Source organism: Dendronephthya gigantea, unplaced genomic scaffold (assembly GCF_004324835.1).
Source record: "Dendronephthya gigantea isolate DGI-Jeju-01 unplaced genomic scaffold, DenGig_1.0 000537F, whole genome shotgun sequence".
NCBI classification, from domain to species: domain Eukaryota; kingdom Metazoa; phylum Cnidaria; class Anthozoa; order Malacalcyonacea; family Nephtheidae; genus Dendronephthya; species Dendronephthya gigantea.
The window spans coordinates 1-22,394 of record NW_021163547.1 but is presented as its reverse complement, the minus strand read 5'-3'; the positions used below and the strand labels follow the sequence as shown (position 1 = coordinate 22,394).

Sequence of the window (22,394 nt, the reverse complement as noted above, 5' to 3'; positions counted from 1 at the left end):
TATCACTAACCTTGTTAAGCAATTTTCTTTTTTAGGTGCAACAAGTACGGAGAATATCCACTTGGCCATCCTCATATCATCACCGAGAACTTTGCACCAATCAACCAGTACTTTGGTTTGGTGAAATGTTCCGTTCTCCCTCCTCGTGCCCTATATCATCCCGTGCTGCCTTACCGCACTCAAGTAAGCTCATGTTCCCACTGTGTCGTACCTGTGCCGACACCCTGCAACAGAACCTTGCCACCACAACGACGCTGAGCGCACACTTCACGGAACATGGGTGACACTTGAGCTCGGGAAAGCACTGGAAAAAGGCTATAGATTGGTAAAAATCAACGAAGTGTGGCATTTCCAAGAGCACACCGATGGGCTCTTTAAAGATTACATTGACACATTTCTTAAAATTAAGCAAGAGGTAAGACTTAACTGATGTTTACCGTTTTGAAGTTCCAATGCCTTATTATTCTTTTCTCTTTTCCTGGCGAGTGGATTTCCAGCAGACTGCAATACAGAGGAAAGGAAAGCTCAGTATATTGCCGACTACGCGGAAAAGGAAGGCATTCAGCTGAATTCAAGAAAAATTGTGAAGAATCCCGGTCTGAGGGCGTTAGCAAAGCTCATGTTGAACTCTTTTTAGGGTAGGCGTATTCGCATACAAGTCGACTAATAGTACGTGTTTCTTCTAGGGAAATGTAGTAAATGTTTGTATGTTGAAAACGTATCGTCTCTTATTATAGGAAAATTTGCGCAACGACCCAACATGACCAAGGTCAAAATCATTTCTGATCCAGCCGAATACTTTGACCTCCTCTCCAGCGACCAAATTAACGTAACCGATGCAAACTTCATCAATAATGACCTCATCGAAGTCCATTTTGAGAACGTAGAGGAATTCGTAGAGGCCGACGGAAAGACAAATGTAGTCATTGCTGCCTTCACCACAGCCCACGCCCGTCTGAAGCTTTATGGTGTCCTGGAGCAGTTAGGTCGGCGTGTCTTGTATTTCGACACAGACTCGGTGATCTACGTGTCCAAAGACGGCGAGTGGGAACCACCCACAGGATCTTACCTTGGCGAGCTTACTGATGAGCTGGATGGATCTCACATTACCACCTTTGTGTCAGGAGGTCCTAAGAACTACGCCTATCAAACAAATACGGGTGAGACCGTATGCAAGGTTCGAGGAATCACCCTGAACTACAGGACCCAACAACACGTCAATTTTGATGTTATTTCCGAGATGGTGAGAGGCGTGGGACCTCGTAATATAACCGTCGACATCCCATACAAAATTGTAAGAAATAAGACGGGGAAAGAAATAATCACCAGGAGCGAGAAAAAGGACTACAGGATTGTATATAACAAACGTGTTATTGTAAATAATTTTGATACTTTACCTTATGGTTTTTAACTTTGCGTATTTTTAATTTTGTATGTAAATAGGAAAATTGGAATTATATCGATCTTAACATCACTTGAGATAATTTGTGATTCTGGGGTGAGAGCCACTGATGGGTAATCAGTCACAGTTTCGGGCCATGAGGCCACAAAAAAGGCCCGCTAAGGCCCTGCGGGCCATATTCGCACAATAACAGATATGAAACAAGGCCACAAGGCCGTATGAAAGGCCCTGCGGGCCATTTTATTAAAATATAGAAGTTTTCAACCTCGTACCCAGGGTCCCGCGTTTAAAGTTCTGGTGACGCGAGGGGACCCTGGCAAACTCCGATGCCGTGACGTCATGAATCTTGGAGATTACGTAATTTGTAACTTTTTGATCCGGGGGGTGATGGCTCTGTGCAGAACACTGGTGCAGAATGCAGAAGCAAACTTCGCGAAGACAAATAAATACATAACACAAATAAAAGATATATAGACACAAAGATCGTTCTTACAAGATTCTTTTTACAAGATTCTTTTTACTTTGGTTTCCCTACTGGCAGCAGCAGTCTACATATTTTTGCAATCTTGTTTATCGAAGATGTATGAAAATTGACATGAAAAGATGAAAGATGAATCACATCACAGTCACATTTTATACAATTCAAAGATTGGCTACTTGTGTAGGTTGTGGTTATGATAGATCTCTAAAGTCCAATCAGTATCGATAGGAATCGTTTGGTACATCAACTATAGCCTAATGGACTCATTATTGGATAAAAAAGACAACAACTTTAAGAACGTGACAGTGACTGGCAAGGCTATGAATTCAGTGTATATAAAATTGTATGTATATTTTATTATTAAAATACAGTTAAACTTTTAAGTTGATTTTGTTTGTCCTTATTTTTTATCATTGATGCTAAAGTTTGAAAACACCACTTCTAAAGCACATGTATATGTTATATGATATAGTGGATTTTTTTAAAAGACATGTAGAAATTTTAAATATATAATTCATGATATAAAAATATATAATTATGATGTACAATAATCAGCAAAATTCTTACATAGTTACTTGTACTTATAGGGTTGTCAACAAATAAACTGTCCTTCAATTGCAGACTTGTTCTGCGATTGTTTCAAAATGCTTTCCCAGTGGAGGTCTATATGTATGTTCATTGTAGTTAAAAACTTAAGTTCTATTATAGATATAGTACAATCTACAGACATCCATGCTTTGGCATTCAGCAGTTGATCAATGCAGCTTGGTACAATATAAAGTCAGTTTTCATTCCAAATATTTTGTAATTGCAGATTCTAGGCTAGGACCTTTTCCCACTTTATGTTGGACAAGTTCAGAAATGAGGAACAAATTATATTTGTTGTAATAGCCTTAAAATATGTCAGCAATTTAATATTCAATATGATCAACCCAGATCAAACTGTGCACACACAAACTTGCACAAAACTACAAGAGGAATAGGTTTCAGAGCACATTTGTCTTATACTGTACATACTAGGAATAGATCACTAGAAAACAGAAACTATATATATTCATACAATATTATTGTTACATGTGAATAAAGTATTTTGTTGAATCTTTTCAGACTCAAAAACTCTTCAAATTCGTCAAACGGCATATTTTAAATCCCGTATCCCGTCATTAAAATATTTCATATATCGAATCCCGAGGCACAAATTACGAAAATCCCGCATCCCGCAAGAAATTTTATTCCCGAATCTCGCATCCTATTTTTTAAATATCCCGCTTCCCGATCGAAAAATGACCTAATTCCCGCATCCCGAAAAACCTATTGTGGACCCTCAAGTCGGACAGAAAAAATGAGAAATTCGAAAAAAGAACTTCAAAAACACGATGTTTCCACTTTCCTTTCCAAATGTTTAAAATTTTTATACATTTTGGTAGAAAACGCTGTCCTAAAATACTGCAGGGTCAGTATCGAAATTTGCCACTACTTGGTGTAAATATCGATATTTTCTCCAAATCGTAAATATCGATGAGTATGGATACTTGGTATCGAAGGGCGGGCGACGAGCTATTATTGACCGAAATTTATTGACTTCAAGTTCCCCGAATTATGAAAGTTTTGTTGAATATGAGGAGATCGGCCGATCGGGGATTTCTCTACACACTTGCAAATAAATGACCGAAACATAGAGCTGCTGTTGCCATTCTTGGCATTGGGGCTGACGGCTGACGAGTGACGATAAACTATGACGATGTTTGTGTCGTAGAATCATAGGCGGCCCAATATTTTGGTATTTTTGAGTGCATTCTCATCCATTAGGCGAAATGAGTTATAACTCGCCCCACTCCATCGAATTTGACCGTGCGCCGCAAGCTCTTGATTAGCGATGTTTGTATATATTGTATATTTACATAAGGTTGGCAACTATCATGACAGTTACGAGCATACGCGTTTAGGAAATTAAAAAATACGTCGAAACACAAAACGTGTCCGAAAGAAAGGTCACATTACTAAAATATACGATAATTTCTCTACATGACTACATAATTGCTTTTCGCTAAAGACTGAATGAATCCCGAAAAAAATCCGTGAACTTTTCAAGTTTTTTTCAAAAAATTTTCTGTCTCTATGCGGGATGCATCATATTGGTGCATACGCGATTTTATTTAAAAAAACTCTTGGCTTCAATTGGTTAAAAAAATGAAATGTTTATGACGTTTTCAGAGGTGAAAATGCATTTTCCGGGGGGATGAGGAGAAAGGCAGCGAAAATACAAAACAAAACAATACCGTAAACTCTTGTATACTGCGAAAAATATTTAGTTAATTGCTCCATATAAATTTTAAAAAGACTGAAAAATGACTGAAGGCTAGCAGCAAATGTGATGTAGGAGAAATATCTCGCGTATTCGGCCCTTTCGTGGCCAAATTTCAAGAGGTAAGAAGCATACGTTTTTACTTGTATTTTAATTTTACATTGAAAAAGTGAAGTGCAAAGACTTAGGCTATACACACAAGCGCAACTGTAGCTACAAAATAGTTTTTGCTTTTGCAGCCATTTTAAACATATTTTTGCCCACATACTATTATAATTATACACTTGAATTATCGATGCAATTGTAAACGAGTTTTCCTAATTTTTTATTCAAAATTTGTAAATCTTGTTTCAAATAAAGGCCAGACCGGCAAATGAAGTCAAAGTAATATTACAAAATATAGATAATGGAACAAGCCAGCACTTGTGTTAGTTGTGGATTTTGTAAAGACGTGGAGCATTTTATTTGGTAAGTATAACATGAATCATATGAAAAACTATATATTTCCTGAAATTGGCAAAAGTGTTGTCCGTCAAATTAATCTGCCGTGTTCAGCATAGGCCTTTTTTTAAAATACGTCTACACCGGCAAAAATACGGCTCGTTTCACAAGTTATTAAAAATCAAGTTGGCTCAACACGAATGTAAATCATGACGCGACACGGAAAATAATCAAAATATATTACTTATACCGTTATACGCGTACCTGCACTATCCAGACTCCAGTTTCAAATATATTAGATGATGTTCACTTGCATAGCCATAGTATTGTGATCGACGTGGCTACTCGGCAAAAGCCATCCTTGCGTGGACGTTGTAGTAATCCACTGATATTTTCCTATATATTAACGCGAAGTACGCCTTGCTTGTAGCTACCAATCAACCGTTTGTCGTGATTCGAATACAAAAAACACGAGGGCGACTAAAGAAAAACCAGATCGAAAAGAATCCAACTCGACGGTTCCACAGTTTTGATGCCACTGAAAAATACAAAAAAATGTTATCTGGCTATGTGTTTCTGCAACGAAAACTTAGATCAACCTTTTAAAAATTGCACTAAAGCAACTTTAAGGTTAAAACTTTTAATCTGTTTTGTCAAGTGCAAATAAAATATGCATAAAAAACAAATGCATAAATCAAGCTAAAAAACACAATTAACTTATCTTGCCTCTTGGTAAATTATATTCCGACAATCCTTGCAGACGTTTTGGCCAAAGAAACAAAAGTTTTTGACACCATATGCGACTAAAAGGCCACATCAAGACGACGGCTACATGTTTTGCTGCGACTCAATTCAAAAAAAGAATGCAGCTCACGAATGATCAGCCTCTCATTGAAGATGTGCGCGCGCATCGATAGCTACTTCCGGACTATTAAAGTGGGACAAATCTGTTTCGAACATCAGCGAAAGAACAAACCCCGGCGTCAATTAGTGAAATTTCATTAGGTATATGATTTCCAATTCCACTGGCTAAACCTAACACTGAATACCCATAACTTACAGAATGTAGACTTCGGGCAATTTTAGTTGAGAAATTTGAGGTTAATTTGAAATTTAAACCATTTACTTTACATTTGTGTAATGATATATTTAGATTTCACACGACGCAGTTTCATCATGGAAGATAATTCCATACGTTTAACTGATGAACAGACAGTAGAGGCTACATTAAACCTCTTTTTGTTTAGGATGACATCAAATTATGAGTTTCATAAAGACGGGCTTATATCAGCAGAAAATATATTAAGTTCCGCAGTAAATGATCACCAGAGTTTGAGCGCGAACTCTTTGGGACGGATTATTCGAGACGTCTGGGGGGAAAAGGTGAAGAAAATCCGCCCTGTTTATGGGGGCACAGCATCATATAAACACTTAGGAGAGCGTGCAGTCAACGGATTGCATAAGAATGATTCACCTATCAGAAATTTCTCCGACCAAAATTTGGAAAACATCCGCCTTATTTGTTCATACCACGGTTGGAACATGGATTTGTCCTTCATCGCTGAACAATCAATTGCAATAGCGCCGAATAGAAATCCTCAATGGTGTAAGACACTTTCTGTTGAAGGACACCGCCTTACTTCCCAAATCAACATCAAACTGGTTCCAAAACCTGTCCTCAACATTAATACATATGGTAAAGAGGTATCCTTCGACGAAGTCAGAGGAAAGGCTGATTCAGAACTTTCGTTGCGTACAATAGACGAGGCTATTTGTGTGCTCTCATGCATTTGCTATGCCGTGTGTTGGTCAAAACATTTCAAGCGAAGATGAAAAACAGTTCCTAAAATTGGAAGTAGGAGGTTCAAAACTGGTCGCAGTTACATCTGACGACTCAAATAACCAGCAAAACTTAATTTCAACATCCTGCTTGCTGATGCGACTCAGGACAAAATCTTGTAAGAACTGCTTATACACAGAGAAACTTTTTCGAACCAGATCAAGTAAACGAAAAGCTTCATCAATTTCAGCAGACCATGCCCCACCACAAAAGTGCAACTTGCGATTCTTGGATGAAAAGGGTCTTCTAAAGAAGGTTGCTGAACAAAATAAACAATTGAAAAGCAGCTTGAAGAGGGAGACAAGAATAAAAGAAGCAGAGCTGATCGAGCTCGTTGACGAGGACAACCAGGACCTGATGGAGATCGTTCGATCCACGAAAATAAACGATATACCACCTAATCTTAAAACTCTGTGGGAACAACAAATGAAACAGCTTTCAATGAAATCGCCAACTGGGTATAGATGGGACCCGAGGTATTCTAATAGTTTTTAATTTAGAAATACGCCAGGCAATGCAGTCATTGTAAATATAATGCACTACCATCATCTTCATCAGGTTTATTTGGTCAGTTTCATCGTATTGTGCCATAAATGAAATGATTAGAAAGCCGAAAACCGTATAGTCGTAAAAATATGATAGTGTAACTGAAAAATCAATTTCTTTTATTTTCAAGGATAATACGTTTTGTCTTGGATATTTACTGCAAAACTCCAAGGGCTTTGGATGCAATGCGCGAGTTTCTCGTTCTTCCGAGTAATCGTCTCATTAGGTTTGTGCAAATAATGACTAATTTTTGATACATTCGTTACAAATTGCTGCAGTAGCCCGGATTAATAAATGTTATAAACCTAAAATTGAAAACATACAGGTATTACAAAAATGCAGTAAATCAAGACGAAGGTTGGAACGACGAGATGATTTCATGGTGCAAGAAAGAAGCAGAGCGGCAAAATTTGAAGCCGGCGGATTATTGGGGTGGTCTTATTATGGATGAGATGAAAATTCAGGTATATATTTAGAGGATAGTTACGTCTTCCGGCAAACATATTTTCAAAATTAACGCTCAGAGATGCAGTATTTGTTAATTATAACATCATTTTTGGTATTAGGAGGATCTACAGATGACTGTAAAAGGTGGAAAACATCAGTTGACTGGAGTGGTATCGTTAGGAAATTTCTACAACAGTATGAAAAAAATTGAATCACGTAGGTTGATAAGAAAGTTATCATATGGTTCAGTCATTATACAATGTGTCCATGCTCAATTTTGATCGTATGATAAATATTTTTTCTTTAGAAGACGATTCAAAAATATCATTGGCTACACACCTACTACAGTTTGTCTTTTTGAGCGACTGTGGGTTTAGATTTCCAATTGCCCATTTTCCCACAGCCCAATGCCCATCTTCAGTTTTATATTTAAAGTTTTGGGAAGGCGTATTACAGATGAGAAGAGCAGGATTTGTGTATGCTATTTTTTGAACCTGTTTAGGTTAGTGTAGTCGTTCAATGAAATGCCGAATTTGTCAAATTTTTACAAACTTACATTTTCCCCTATCTTCTTTAGAATATATTTTTCTATATGTGATGGGGGTGATCCAAACCGTCAGTTCATCAAAATGCACTTTCCAAATTGTCACCCATGTGATCTGCATTTTGTTGGATATAACATGCTTACTGAAGATCCAATAATCTTTCAAATGGATTGTAAGGTAAAAGTAGTATACATTTTAAAATTAACCTAAATTATTCACACAATTTTACTTTCATTTCCTGTTACGATACACACAAACGAAGGTATGTATTTCATTGAGCTAAATACATATCTTATCAATGAACTATCCGAGTAACCCTCCGATAACCTATGCTTCTTATTTCTTCCAAACACTTCGGTATTTTACTCTGTTATCCCACCCATCAAAGGCCACATTCCTGGTCAATAGCTGGAGTGTTAACGCCGGATTTTACTTTCATACATAGCATAATTTCAAGAAACTAAGGAATAATGTCGAGAAGAGCAGTGAACGAGGAACCTCGCGATGTCTTGCCAAGGATGGCAAAAATATATTTTGGTCCCACTGGAAGCAAGCTTTTTCATGGGACCAAAATAGTAATTCTTGCCATTTGCATGAAAAACTTAAAGAGGACCATTTCATGCTGACACCAAACTCACGAATGCGAAACAACTTAGCTGAAGACGTACTGGATAATAAGATGTTACTCTTAATGAAGGTATATAGGACTTCAAGGAAAATCGTTAAAAACATTAATTTTCTTCATTGATAACTCACTCATAATATTTGATTGCATATAAGAAATGAGGTAACTTTTTCGTATGTATAGGCCTACCGAGACCACTTAGAGAAAAATGAAGGAGAAGAATCGAGTAAAAGACTAGACGAGACAATAAAGTTCCTTTCACATACTAGTGTCATAGTGGAACTTTTCAGTGACAAGCATGTCATTTACCACGTGCAAGACAGAAGAATCGTGAAAATGCAAGAGGCCCTTCAATATTTTCGTAACTGGAAATCAACTATTTCAACATCTAAGCAATTTTTGTCCGAAAAATTATGGTTTGACCTACAATCCATGATCCTTGGTTTTGTTTCTATGGTGAAATCAAAGCTTTCGCGTTATCCTGGATCCGTAGTAAAGCCTGCGATATATAACCAAGACGTCGTTGAGAATCATTTCTGCCAGTTGCGTGGGGCAAATGGGCAAAATGATAATCCTACCTATCAAATGATTCAATGTACTCAGAATTCCATAATCTTTGGTCAAACCACGTTAAGTAAAAAATGCAACACTGGATCCGCAAGAAATAATTCGTTTTCTGGCTTACCAAAGGAAAGCTTGTTTAGCAGAAATAAATGAACAATTATAAATACAAGTTTTTAAAAGGATACTGGAATAAAAATATACATTGTTTCATTGAGACAGTTATTAAATTATATGTAAGTCTCGTTTACCAAATTTTCATATTATACTAACTTAGTCAACTTAGTTTTCGAAATACATATTCGAAATCATACAAATGTTCTAGCAGTTTATTCTTGTTAAATCCGTCTCAACCGCAATACTGGTACTTTGTCGGGTTGTTCGATCCCGACTGTTTCCACCAAATAGTTCGATGTCAATTGATGGCAAGGGATATTATCGCAAGCAGGAATCTTTTCGATCAACTCCTTCGCAAGTCGAGATTTATTCCAGCTTTTCACATATTTCACCCCGTAGGCATCGCATAATAACTCCAGCTCCGCTTTCTTATAGAGCTTTACAATTCTTTCCTTCATATCATTCACAAGGGCCAGTAATCTTACGTGTGATGATCTTTTCCCTTTACTTCGATCTCGCGAGATTTCTGCAATGGACACTTTCTTTTCCTTCTCCCGTACTCTTTCTTGCCGGAGCAATAATGACTTTCGATGAGCTAGTGTCTTTTTAAGATGATAATCACGGCGAAAATCTCGCAGAAATTGTCCTGCACCCATCTTTAAATAGCGTGTTATTACATCAACGTAAATTTCCTTCAGAATATCTAGAATCTAAAGGTAATTCGAGTATAGTTTCACATTTCGAAGGTATAAGTGTCGCTGTGGTAACAATGGTTGTATCAATGCCATGCATTTTCATCGACTTATAAGTAGCGCCCTGACTTTAGCTGTATATATGGGTTAACAAAGAATTCGGGTTTTCACAAACAAATTATAAATGCCCTGGGCGTTTATTTAATTTTTACAGAACTATAGATTCGTGCTGATCATGGGGCGTCTATTAGATGCTGGGCTCTTATTAGACCATTATACGGCATGATAATAGGCGGTAATGTCTTGTCTTACCATATTAATATCGTTTTCTGAGTAAAACAGGTTCGTAAATTTTCTCAATAGGCTTTTGTTGTTGGAAACGTTCTCCATTGAATCATCAACCATGTCCTTTTGTAATTCTGCAAGCTTTGAAAAATTGATCTGGTCAACACGTTGTTGTTCCAACAGCAAAAAGAACGAGTAGGCTGAATCGCTGATATGTAGTAAACCCCTCTCTCTATACTGTCGATCTTCAATGACGTGCAGAGTTTCTGGAAATGACGAGGATTCTTGAAGATTTTGATAGTTAACAATTAAGTTGTTTTCGATCAACTCAACTTTCTTCATTTCGTGGTGAATATTCTTCCGCACACATGGAGTTTGGGATGAATTGTTTTCCTGTACATACCTACATGAGGTAAAATAATGCGTAACAATTACACATACAACTATACATTACACATGCATAACATTATAAATACAATATTAAAAACACAAAACGCGATAACAAAAGGAAATGGATATTTACCTACGCGATTTCTCAAGAGTTTTCTTTATGGCCCATCCTCCAACATAACGCACTTTGCCTCTCCCCTCCGGCCCCATTTCATCGACTTTGAATGAAACAACTTCTACGTCTTGGTGTTTCTGAATCAGTTGTTCCAATTCTGCAGCGAAAAGGTTGTAAAGGTGAAACACCAATTGTGCGCCCAGGGTTCGCTGGCCTTCGTTTAACTCGGTCCAGCATCGCGTACCGAATGAACTAATTAAGTCACACCGATATTCTTGCATTAGGAAAAGTCCGTGCAATTTCGTGGTGGCTGCGGTAAAGTCACGGTTGGTCATTTGCACTTGTTCCCCATTTTTGGACAAATATTCTTGGAAAAGGATGTTAACTCGGCACCAAAGAACTTCAGCAAAAAGCTCGAATATATCCAGGTTATTAATTGCATAGGTCGCTGCAGATTTTATTAACATACTGAAAGGATCGTTATGGCTGTCCTTTAGAATGTTTTGGAGAAAATCTTTGATTGAAAAATGACTTGGAAGCGAAGACAAATCACTGCCTAATTCACTTATCAAGCACAAAAGAACGTCCTCCAAGTTTACTGGAACTGCACCGTTTTTCTCATATATATCACTGGTAGCAAATTCTACATTATCACTAAGCGGAGACTCTTTGTCGATTTCTTTGTTAATTTCATCGCATTTATTTTCGTCAGGAGATTGAAAAAAGCTGTCATCAAGGTTGACGTGCCGACAGCACTGCAAGGAAGGATCTGTGTCACAATTAGTGTCGGATATGGTCAACAGCTCCTCGGGCACAGGGAGCAAAAATTGGCATCGAAAGCCAATTACTTGTAGCGATGATTCTTTCCTGACTCTGGAAAGGGCGACATATGTTTGTCCAGAAACAAACTCCTGGGCGCAGTGCACTACGACGCTATCCATGGTTAAACCTTGAGCTTTATGAACGGTCATTGCATAGCATGGTGTCAGAGGAAATTGCGTTCGACTGGCTTTAATAGCCCCATTCCTATCATACCTGTACCACGTTCTACGCTCAATTGCCACCGTTCCAATTTTGGGAAAATTGACCAACAGCCGTCCTTCATTTTCATCAGTTTCGGAAATTTCAAATTTAACAAACTGTCCTCGTGAACCATTTCGTAATTGACCGTTGATGTTGTACAACAACATTACGTCGCAACCAGGCTTAAGTGTTAGAACTCTACTTACAGTACTCTCAAGATAATTAGCAGAACCAGAATCAATACTTTCCAATTTAACCAATTCTCCTGGAAGTTTTGATAAGATATCATTGTTATGCACTTCTACGGGAAGCCTCTTAAAGTAAAGATGGATAACCTTTGATACGGAAGTACAGTCTCTGTTTAACGAAGTGAAGTAGAATTCAGTGCCTTCATCGCATTTCCCTGTACGAACGTCTTCTAGGTGTTTCTTTAGCTGAATTTCGGACTCGTGTTGCCGTTTAACCTCCTTCAACTCTACACGATGAGGAAAGGCCTCGTCGAATAATGGTGTTCCGCAAATTAGATTTCCTTTGTCCAATAATGTGCGTATGGGTTTCATCTGAAGAAAATCACCCACCAAAATTACTTGAATTCTACCAAATGGGAAGACGTTGTTTGAAATCATGTGATGCAAAAGATTAACTAGTTCAAACACTCGTTGACTTGACATTGCTATTTCATCCCAGATTAAAACATCCGTATTTTCTATATTTTCCACAATATTTTTTCTTCCTAAAGCCCTTTCAAGTAACAGTTGCGCTGGAAGCTCACATGTTTGCAATCCATATTGGGAGTTTACGGTTTTTGCACAACCGTCGTACGGTTCACAGGCAATTCCACTCGGACTAACGATAAAGCATTTTTTCCCATTAGAATATAAGGTTTTTCTCAATTCATTCACAACCGTGCTTTTGCCAACACCAGATTTTCCAAGAACACATACATTATGACCTCCCTCTGCCAGTTTTATGACAACTGTCTGTTCATCAGTTAAACGTATGGAATTATCTTCCATGATGAAACTGCGTCGTGTGAAATCTAAATATATCATTACACAAATGTAAAGTAAATGGTTTAAATTTCAAATTAACCTCAAATTTCTCAACTAAAATTGCCCGAAGTCTACATTCTGTAAGTTATGGGTATTCAGTGTTAGGTTTAGCCAGTGGAATTGGAAATCATATACCTAATGAAATTTCACTAATTGACGCCGGGGTTTGTTCTTTCGCTGATGTTCGAAACAGATTTGTCCCACTTTAATAGTCCGGAAGTAGCTATCGATGCGCGCGCACATCTTCAATGAGAGGCTGATCATTCGTGAGCTGCATTCTTTTTTTGAATTGAGTCGCAGCAAAACATGTAGCCGTCGTCTTGATGTGGCCTTTTAGTCGCATATGGTGTCAAAAACTTTTGTTTCTTTGGCCAAAACGTCTGCAAGGATTGTCGGAATATAATTTACCAAAGGCAAGATAAGTTAATTGTGTTTTTAGCTTGATTTATGCATTTGTTTTTTATGCATATTTTATTTGCACTTGACAAAACAGATTAAAAGTTTTAACCTTAAAGTTGCTTTAGTGCAATTTTTAAAAGGTTGATCTAAGTTTTCGTTGCAGAAACACATAGCCAGATAACATTTTTTTGTATTTTTCAGTGGCATCAAAACTGTGGAACCGTCGAGTTGGATTCTTTTCGATCTGGTTTTTCTTTAGTCGCCCTCGTGTTTTTTGTATTCGAATCACGACAAACGGTTGATTGGTAGCTACAAGCAAGGCGTACTTCGCGTTAATATATAGGAAAATATCAGTGGATTACTACAACGTCCACGCAAGGATGGCTTTTGCCGAGTAGCCACGTCGATCACAATACTATGGCTATGCAAGTGAACATCATCTAATATATTTGAAACTGGAGTCTGGATAGTGCAGGTACGCGTATAACGGTATAAGTAATATATTTTGATTATTTTCCGTGTCGCGTCATGATTTACATTCGTGTTGAGCCAACTTGATTTTTAATAACTTGTGAAACGAGCCGTATTTTTGCCGGTGTAGACGTATTTTAAAAAAAGGCCTATGCTGAACACGGCAGATTAATTTGACGGACAACACTTTTGCCAATTTCAGGAAATATATAGTTTTTCATATGATTCATGTTATACTTACCAAATAAAATGCTCCACGTCTTTACAAAATCCACAACTAACACAAGTGCTGGCTTGTTCCATTATCTATATTTGTAATATTACTTTGACTTCATTTGCCGGTCTGGCCTTTATTTGAAACAAGATTTACAAATTTTGAATAAAAATTAGGAAAACTCGTTTACAATTGCATCGATAATTCAAGTGTATAATTATAATAGTATGTGGGCAAAAATATGTTTAAAATGGCTGCAAAAGCAAAAACTATTTTGTAGCTACAGTTGCGCTTGTGTGTATAGCCTAAGTCTTTGCACTTCACTTTTTCAATGTAAAATTAAAATACAAGTAAAAACGTATGCTTCTTACCTCTTGAAATTTGGCCACGAAAGGGCCGAATACGCGAGATATTTCTCCTACATCACATTTGCTGCTAGCCTTCAGTCATTTTTCAGTCTTTTTAAAATTTATATGGAGCAATTAACTAAATATTTTCGCAGTATACAAGAGTTTACGGTATTGTTTTGTTTTGTATTTTCGCTGCCTTTCTCCTCATCCCCCCGGAAAATGCATTTTCACCTCTGAAAACGTCATAAACATTTCATTTTTTTAACCAATTGAAGCCAAGAGTTTTTTTAAATAAAATCGCGTATGCACCAATATGATGCATCCCGCATAGAGACAGAAAATTTTTTGAAAAAACTTGAAAAGTTCACGGATTTTTTTCGGGATTCATTCAGTCTTTAGCGAAAAGCAATTATGTAGTCATGTAGAGAAATTATCGTATATTTTAGTAATGTGACCTTTCTTTCGGACACGTTTTGTGTTTCGACGTATTTTTTAATTTCCTAAACGCGTATGCTCGTAACTGTCATGATAGTTGCCAACCTTATGTAAATATACAATATATACAAACATCGCTAATCAAGAGCTTGCGGCGCACGGTCAAATTCGATGGAGTGGGGCGAGTTATAACTCATTTCGCCTAATGGATGAGAATGCACTCAAAAAATACCAAAATATTGGGCCGCCTATGATTCTACGACACAAACATCGTCATAGTTTATCGTCACTCGTCAGCCGTCAGCCCCAATGCCAAGAATGGCAACAGCAGCTCTATGTTTCGGTCATTTATTTGCAAGTGTGTAGAGAAATCCCCGATCGGCCGATCTCCTCATATTCAACAAAACTTTCATAATTCGGGGAACTTGAAGTCAATAAATTTCGGTCAATAATAGCTCGTCGCCCGCCCTTCGATACCAAGTATCCATACTCATCGATATTTACGATTTGGAGAAAATATCGATATTTACACCAAGTAGTGGCAAATTTCGATACTGACCCTGCAGTATTTTAGGACAGCGTTTTCTACCAAAATGTATAAAAAATTTTAAACATTTGGAAAGGAAAGTGGAAACATCGTGTTTTTGAAGTTCTTTTTTCGAATTTCTCATTTTTTCTGTCCGACTTGAGGGTCCACAATAGGTTTTTCGGGATGCGGGAATTAGGTCATTTTTCGATCGGGAAGCGGGATATTTAAAAAATAGGATGCGAGATTCGGGAATAAAATTTCTTGCGGGATGCGGGATTTTCGTAATTTGTGCCTCGGGATTCGATATATGAAATATTTTAATGACGGGATACGGGATTTAAAATATGCCGTTTGACGAATTTGAAGAGTTTTTGAGTCTGAAAAGATTCAACAAAATACTTTATTCACATGTAACAATAAATATTGTATGAATATATATAGTTTCTGTTTTCTAGTGATCTATTCCTAGTATGTACAGTATAAGACAAATGTGCTCTGAAACCTATTCCTCTTGTAGTTTTGTGCAAGTTTGTGTGTGCACAGTTTGATCTGGGTTGATCATATTGAATATTAAATTGCTGACATATTTTAAGGCTATTACAACAAATATAATTTGTTCCTCATTTCTGAACTTGTCCAACATAAAGTGGGAAAAGGTCCTAGCCTAGAATCTGCAATTACAAAATATTTGGAATGAAAACTGACTTTATATTGTACCAAGCTGCATTGATCAACTGCTGAATGCCAAAGCATGGATGTCTGTAGATTGTACTATATCTATAATAGAACTTAAGTTTTTAACTACAATGAACATACATATAGACCTCCACTGGGAAAGCATTTTGAAACAATCGCAGAACAAGTCTGCAATTGAAGGACAGTTTATTTGTTGACAACCCTATAAGTACAAGTAACTATGTAAGAATTTTGCTGATTATTGTACATCATAATTATATATTTTTATATCATGAATTATATATTTAAAATTTCTACATGTCTTTTAAAAAAATCCACTATATCATATAACATATACATGTGCTTTAGAAGTGGTGTTTTCAAACTTTAGCATCAATGATAAAAAATAAGGACAAACAAAATCAACTTAAAAGTTTAACTGTATTTTAATAATAAAATATACATACAATTTTATATACACTGAATTCATAGCCTTGCCAGTCACTGTCACGTTCTTAAAGTTGTTGTCTTTTTTATCCAATAATGAGTCCATTAGGCTATAGTTGATGTACCAAACGATTCCTATCGATACTGATTGGACTTTAGAGATCTATCATAACCACAACCTACACAAGTAGCCAATCTTTGAATTGTATAAAATGTGACTGTGATGTGATTCATCTTTCATCTTTTCATGTCAATTTTCATACATCTTCGATAAACAAGATTGCAAAATATGTAGACTGCTGCTGCCAGTAGGGAAACCAAAGTAAAAAGAATCTTGTAAAAAGAATCTTGTAAGAACGATCTTTGTGTCTATATATCTTTTATTTGTGTTATGTATTTATTTGTCTTCGCGAAGTTTGCTTCTGCATTCTGCACCAGTGTTCTGCACAGAGCCATCACCCCCCGGATCAAAAAGTTACAAATTACGTAATCTCCAAGATTCATGACGTCACGGCATCGGAGTTTGCCAGGGTCCCCCTCGCGTCACCAGAACTTTAAACGCGGGGACCCTGGGTACGAGGTTGAAAACTTCTATATTTTAATAAAATGGCCCGCAGGGCCTTTCATACGGCCTTGTGGCCTTGTTTCATATCTGTTATTGTGCGAATATGGCCCGCAGGGCCTTAGCGGGCCTTTTTTGTGGCCTCATGGCCCGAAACTGTGACTGATTACCCATCAGTGGCTCTCACCCCAGAATCACAAATTATCTCAAGTGATGTTAAGATCGATATAATTCCAATTTTCCTATTTACATACAAAATTAAAAATACGCAAAGTTAAAAACCATAAGGTAAAGTATCAAAATTATTTACAATAACACGTTTGTTATATACAATCCTGTAGTCCTTTTTCTCGCTCCTGGTGATTATTTCTTTCCCCGTCTTATTTCTTACAATTTTGTATGGGATGTCGACGGTTATATTACGAGGTCCCACGCCTCTCACCATCTCGGAAATAACATCAAAATTGACGTGTTGTTGGGTCCTGTAGTTCAGGGTGATTCCTCGAACCTTGCATACGGTCTCACCCGTATTTGTTTGATAGGCGTAGTTCTTAGGACCTCCTGACACAAAGGTGGTAATGTGAGATCCATCCAGCTCATCAGTAAGCTCGCCAAGGTAAGATCCTGTGGGTGGTTCCCACTCGCCGTCTTTGGACACGTAGATCACCGAGTCTGTGTCGAAATACAAGACACGCCGACCTAACTGCTCCAGGACACCATAAAGCTTCAGACGGGCGTGGGCTGTGGTGAAGGCAGCAATGACTACATTTGTCTTTCCGTCGGCCTCTACGAATTCCTCTACGTTCTCAAAATGGACTTCGATGAGGTCATTATTGATGAAGTTTGCATCGGTTACGTTAATTTGGTCGCTGGAGAGGAGGTCAAAGTATTCGGCTGGATCAGAAATGATTTTGACCTTGGTCATGTTGGGTCGTTGCGCAAATTTTCCTATAATAAGAGACGATACGTTTTCAACATACAAACATTTACTACATTTCCCTAGAAGAAACACGTACTATTAGTCGACTTGTATGCGAATACGCCTACCCTAAAAAGAGTTCAACATGAGCTTTGCTAACGCCCTCAGACCGGGATTCTTCACAATTTTTCTTGAATTCAGCTGAATGCCTTCCTTTTCCGCGTAGTCGGCAATATACTGAGCTTTCCTTTCCTCTGTATTGCAGTCTGCTGGAAATCCACTCGCCAGGAAAAGAGAAAAGAATAATAAGGCATTGGAACTTCAAAACGGTAAACATCAGTTAAGTCTTACCTCTTGCTTAATTTTAAGAAATGTGTCAATGTAATCTTTAAAGAGCCCATCGGTGTGCTCTTGGAAATGCCACACTTCGTTGATTTTTACCAATCTATAGCCTTTTTCCAGTGCTTTCCCGAGCTCAGGTGTCACCCATGTTCCGTGAAGTGTGCGCTCAGCGTCGTTGTGGTGGCAAGGTTCCTGTTGCAGGGTGTCGGCACAGGTACGACACAGTGGTAACATGAGCTTACCTTGAGTGCGGTAAGGCAGCACGGGATGATATAGGGCACGAGGAGGGAGAACGGAACATTTCACCAAACCAAAGTACTGGTTGATTGGTGCAAAGTTCTCGGTGATGATATGAGGATGGCCAAGTGGATATTCTCCGTACTTGTTGCACCTAAAAAAGAAAAATTGCTTAACAAGGTTAGTGATAAGCACCCTTGAGTTTAAATAAAGTTTTTTAACAAGACACATACCAGGGGTAGAGACTGCAAAAATCAACGTAACGGATCTTTTCTTCTGGTTTGACGTCAAAGTAAAGACGTGTGGCATTTGTGCGACCACCAAAGAAAGCTTGTCGTGGTTCCAAAGGCTCAGATACTTCCAATTTCCCGAAGAAATCCCTCATCTCGGCTTCGGTGGCTAGCTGGCACTCAATGTCACAGGTCCAAATCTCTACGACATTGTATCCGTTTTCCTTTAGGAACTGTATTTTCTCCAAGGTTCGCTGCCTAAGATCTTGCATTGTCATATGGGTCACGGGATTCAAGGTGTCTCTGGTATAACACCTTTCGCATCCATGCCACAGACATCCTTGGATCTCCCAAACAGTGTTCGTCTCAACGTTGAATCCATCGACGAGGTACTTACCAATCCGCTGTTCTCCGTTGTTTCGGGCGTGGCGAATTAAGACGTTATCGCGTTCAGCAATCCAGGTTAGCATCTTTAAGGCGATTACTGATTGCTTCTGCTCGGGCTTGTACCCACAAGGCGGAATGATGGCGATAGTGTTCTCTTGCAAGAACATCTTCCGGAAAACCAGGTTACAGGCTGAAGCGATCGTCAGACAGGAGGCGAAGGGATCAACGTCTGTGACTTGGCGGAAGAGTTCGCGAAACTCAAGACAACAACGACGTAAGATGTCCACATCCGACCGACAGTAGCGAAGGATTTCGGCTTGAAAGTCGAACTCGTATTGACGCTCGACTTGATCGTTGTACCAGGTAAAGAACTTCTCGCGATCATTAGATGACATGCCATCAGGATCATAGAACTTTGCCTCTGGCAACGGTCCAACATAGTCCTGGTTTTCAGCACGGTTAAACAAATGAGGGAAGTATCCTTTCTGCAGCTCTGTCAGTCCAAACGTTTTCGGAAAATCAGCGAGTCTCATAGGAATGAAGCAGAGAGAGTCTATAAACTTTATGTTCATTTCAGGAACAAGCAACGAAAGGATTTTTGCGCCACGTGTAATGTTCTCCGGGGTGATGGCATTCGTGTAGAGGTGTTGGAGAATGAAATATCCGTCATAAGCCTGGAAATTATGTGCGATAAACGTAGTGTTAGTTTTTGGTGTTGAAAAATCCACTCGCAGAACTCTTTCTTCGTATCAGGACCAGAAAACACGACTTCGTCACCGCTTTCGTTCTGGACCACGCAAAGATTTGGGATGTGTTCGCCGTCATCCTGAGTACATTCAAAGTCGAAGAACATCAAGGTTTGGGTCCCTTCAACGTCGTTTTCCACAGCTACGTCATTGTCCAGCAGCTCATTCCGTTGATTTTCCTCGGCTGTTCGTTTTTTCTTCTTCTCCTTCACAGGTTGAAGATAACATTTGTGGTTCTCTGGTTTGACGTACTTCATACAAGTGGAGCATCGAACTAAACCACAATGATGATCACGAAGACTGGCACGAGTAACCACGCGTTGACATTCTTTGCATTCAATCAAAGCATGGCACAGGGATTTGACAGGACCTGTGTCATCTTTATGGCGGTTGAAGCACGCTTCGCTCTTAAAGAACCTGTTGCAGTCTTTGCAAAATTTCCACTCGACGACGGAACAATTCTGCGTGTGACACAATTTGCACAGATTGCCACACGGATGATCTGTGACTTTATCGTAGCCTTTCTTGCATTTATGGCAATACTGTTTACGAGCGAGGAAGGCAGGCATACTGGTGATCACGTCGTAATGGTCGTCATGATGGTACAAGTATAGGTGCTTTTCAGCTTCAGGGCCAGAATAGACGAGGGCATTTAAATGTTCCTTGGATATCACGTTGATTTGATAACCAGTGAGAGCGGCTTGGAACTTCTTGATTTCCGCGATACCACAGGATCCCAGAGGAACACCGGCAGACTCGTGAAGTTCGCGGGCAATGCGGGATTGCATGGGTCGGTTTGGTTTTCGGATAGCCTCATAATGCGGGTCTTTGTCGAGTTTTGCCTTGGCTACCACAATCGCGCGCGCACAACAGAGTTCATCTTTGTTCCTAATTTGAATGATGCATTCCTTTTTTCTTAGGAAACTTTCAAGATTCACAACATCACGTCGTTTTCTACCTCTACCGTTGGGCATTTCCACATGGACCAAGTTAACGTTGACAGAGTCATCCAAGGTAAATTGGTCATTGGATTGCACGACGCGTTCGACTGCAGCTAGGAAACGTTCTGGGGTCAGACGATCCTGTTGTATAAATGGTAGGGAAATGGGTCGATCCAACTGGTGCGAATTTAGAATCAAGCGAACCTGGTCGTGGGGTGCCATATCAGTCGTGAGTCGATCAAATAACTGTCGAAATGCACGGTTCAACGTCGACATGACATTTGATATCCCGTGAACGTTCAAGGGATTAAATTTTACGGTATAGTCCATACCTAAAAGCGTGATACATGTCATACATACTACAAAGAAATAAGTACCTAAAAGCACTGTTTAAAAATAATTAAATACACTTCATGCAAGGCATTAATTAAATTGAACGAATGACTTCAAAATAGATACTCTTTAAAGAATTTAGTCAGTACCTCTCGTATTGAACTTGCGCACGTTGACTTGTTTCACTGATTTGATAGTGAAATACTCCTCTGATCTTTGCCGTTTCGAGGGTACTTCATCGCTGACTTGCTTTCGTTTGCTGCCTTCACCCACTTGGTTATTGGCTTCTTCGTCTACTTCATGGTCAGAAATATCGACTCGTTCGAGTTCCTCGTACAGTCCCTCGTCATTGACCCAGTCTTCGTTAAACAGACGACGTTGTTCGTCAGTCCAGTTTGCCAACATATCGGGGTCAACTCCATCTGGCGCCTCGGTCATCTCGCGGTGAGTATCTTCGGCCATGGCGTTCCTCCAAGAAACTATTCTTTGTTGAATATCGTCGACCCAATCGCTTGCAAAACGTAGTCGCTGAGAATCGGACCAGTTGTCGATCAGACTAAGTTCAATAGCCCCACTATGTGTCCAAATAGATATACGCTGTTGCAAAACGGCTTCTTTTTCCTTGTCAGTGAGATCGAACGCTTCTTGAAATATACCAAGAGCAGCTTCGGTCTCGCACTCACGAATCATGTCAAGGATCTACAATTTTTAAAAAAAAAAAAAAAGAATGAATAAATAATAAAAAATGATAAAAATAAAACACAAAACAAAACCACACGAAAGAAAACATTTTTACTTACAGATTGAGACATCTTTCAAATGTTTCACTAAATTTGTCAAAGAAAATCGCACAACGACTGCAATATTTGCCAACAGAAGATAAATGCTATTGCTCGCACTGAAAACAGTTAAGGAATAAAGAGACACCAGGCTAAATTTCCCATGCTTGCAATGCGATCGTCTGCCTGAACTTTCCCGCCAAAATGTACCGCCAGAACTTGTCCGCTTTAATGACCTTTCAAAATGTACCGCCAGAACTTGTCCGCTTTAATGACCTTTCTCATTACCCTGCCGACAAATGCCGCTGGAATTAACTTGCCGGCCTTAATGACCTTTGCCATTGTCCTATACCATGTGCGATATGAAATTCCCGTCTAAAACCTTGTCGCTTTGAGAAAATCGGTCGAAAGGGATAATAAAATTTCACAAAGTAAAACTGGCAACTTGGATGGCAACCGCGATTGTATTGCGTCAGAAGCTGACCAAGTGAATTCGTCTTAAACAAGGTACAGTTATTGTAATGATATCGC

The 22,394-nt window shown here is 38.7% G+C and overlaps 1 protein-coding gene across 2 annotated transcripts; it reads left to right on the top strand.

Moving 5' to 3' along the window:
- The first annotated feature begins 3,684 nt into the window (after positions 1-3,684).
- On the top strand, positions 3,685-9,366 carry LOC114543743. 2 transcript variants are annotated; one of them, XM_028562602.1, is made up of 9 exons: positions 3,685-4,656; positions 5,877-6,945; positions 7,146-7,241; positions 7,341-7,479; positions 7,582-7,678; positions 7,770-7,938; positions 8,040-8,184; positions 8,453-8,704; positions 8,816-9,366. In XM_028562602.1, exons 2-9 carry the CDS (start codon positions 6,425-6,427, stop codon positions 9,347-9,349), a joined length of 1,953 nt encoding a protein of 650 aa, XP_028418403.1. In that variant the 5' UTR covers positions 3,685-4,656; positions 5,877-6,424; the 3' UTR covers positions 9,350-9,366. The 2 variants fall into 2 exon arrangements, with proteins under 2 accessions (XP_028418403.1, XP_028418404.1); XM_028562603.1 differs by lacking the exon at positions 3,685-4,656 and having other exon boundaries at positions 4,870-6,945.
- The last annotated feature ends 13,028 nt before the right edge of the window (positions 9,367-22,394 follow it).

Coding starts and splice junctions, on each gene's coding strand:
- LOC114543743 (XM_028562602.1), top strand. CDS start 6,425: ATGCCGTGTGTTGGTCAAAACATTTCAAGCGAAGATGAAAAACAGTTC. Junction 7,480..7,581: donor TGGATGAGATGAAAATTCAG/GTATATATTTAG, acceptor TTTTGGTATTAG/GAGGATCTACAGATGACTGT. Junction 8,185..8,452: donor TCTTTCAAATGGATTGTAAG/GTAAAAGTAGTA, acceptor TTTCATACATAG/CATAATTTCAAGAAACTAAG.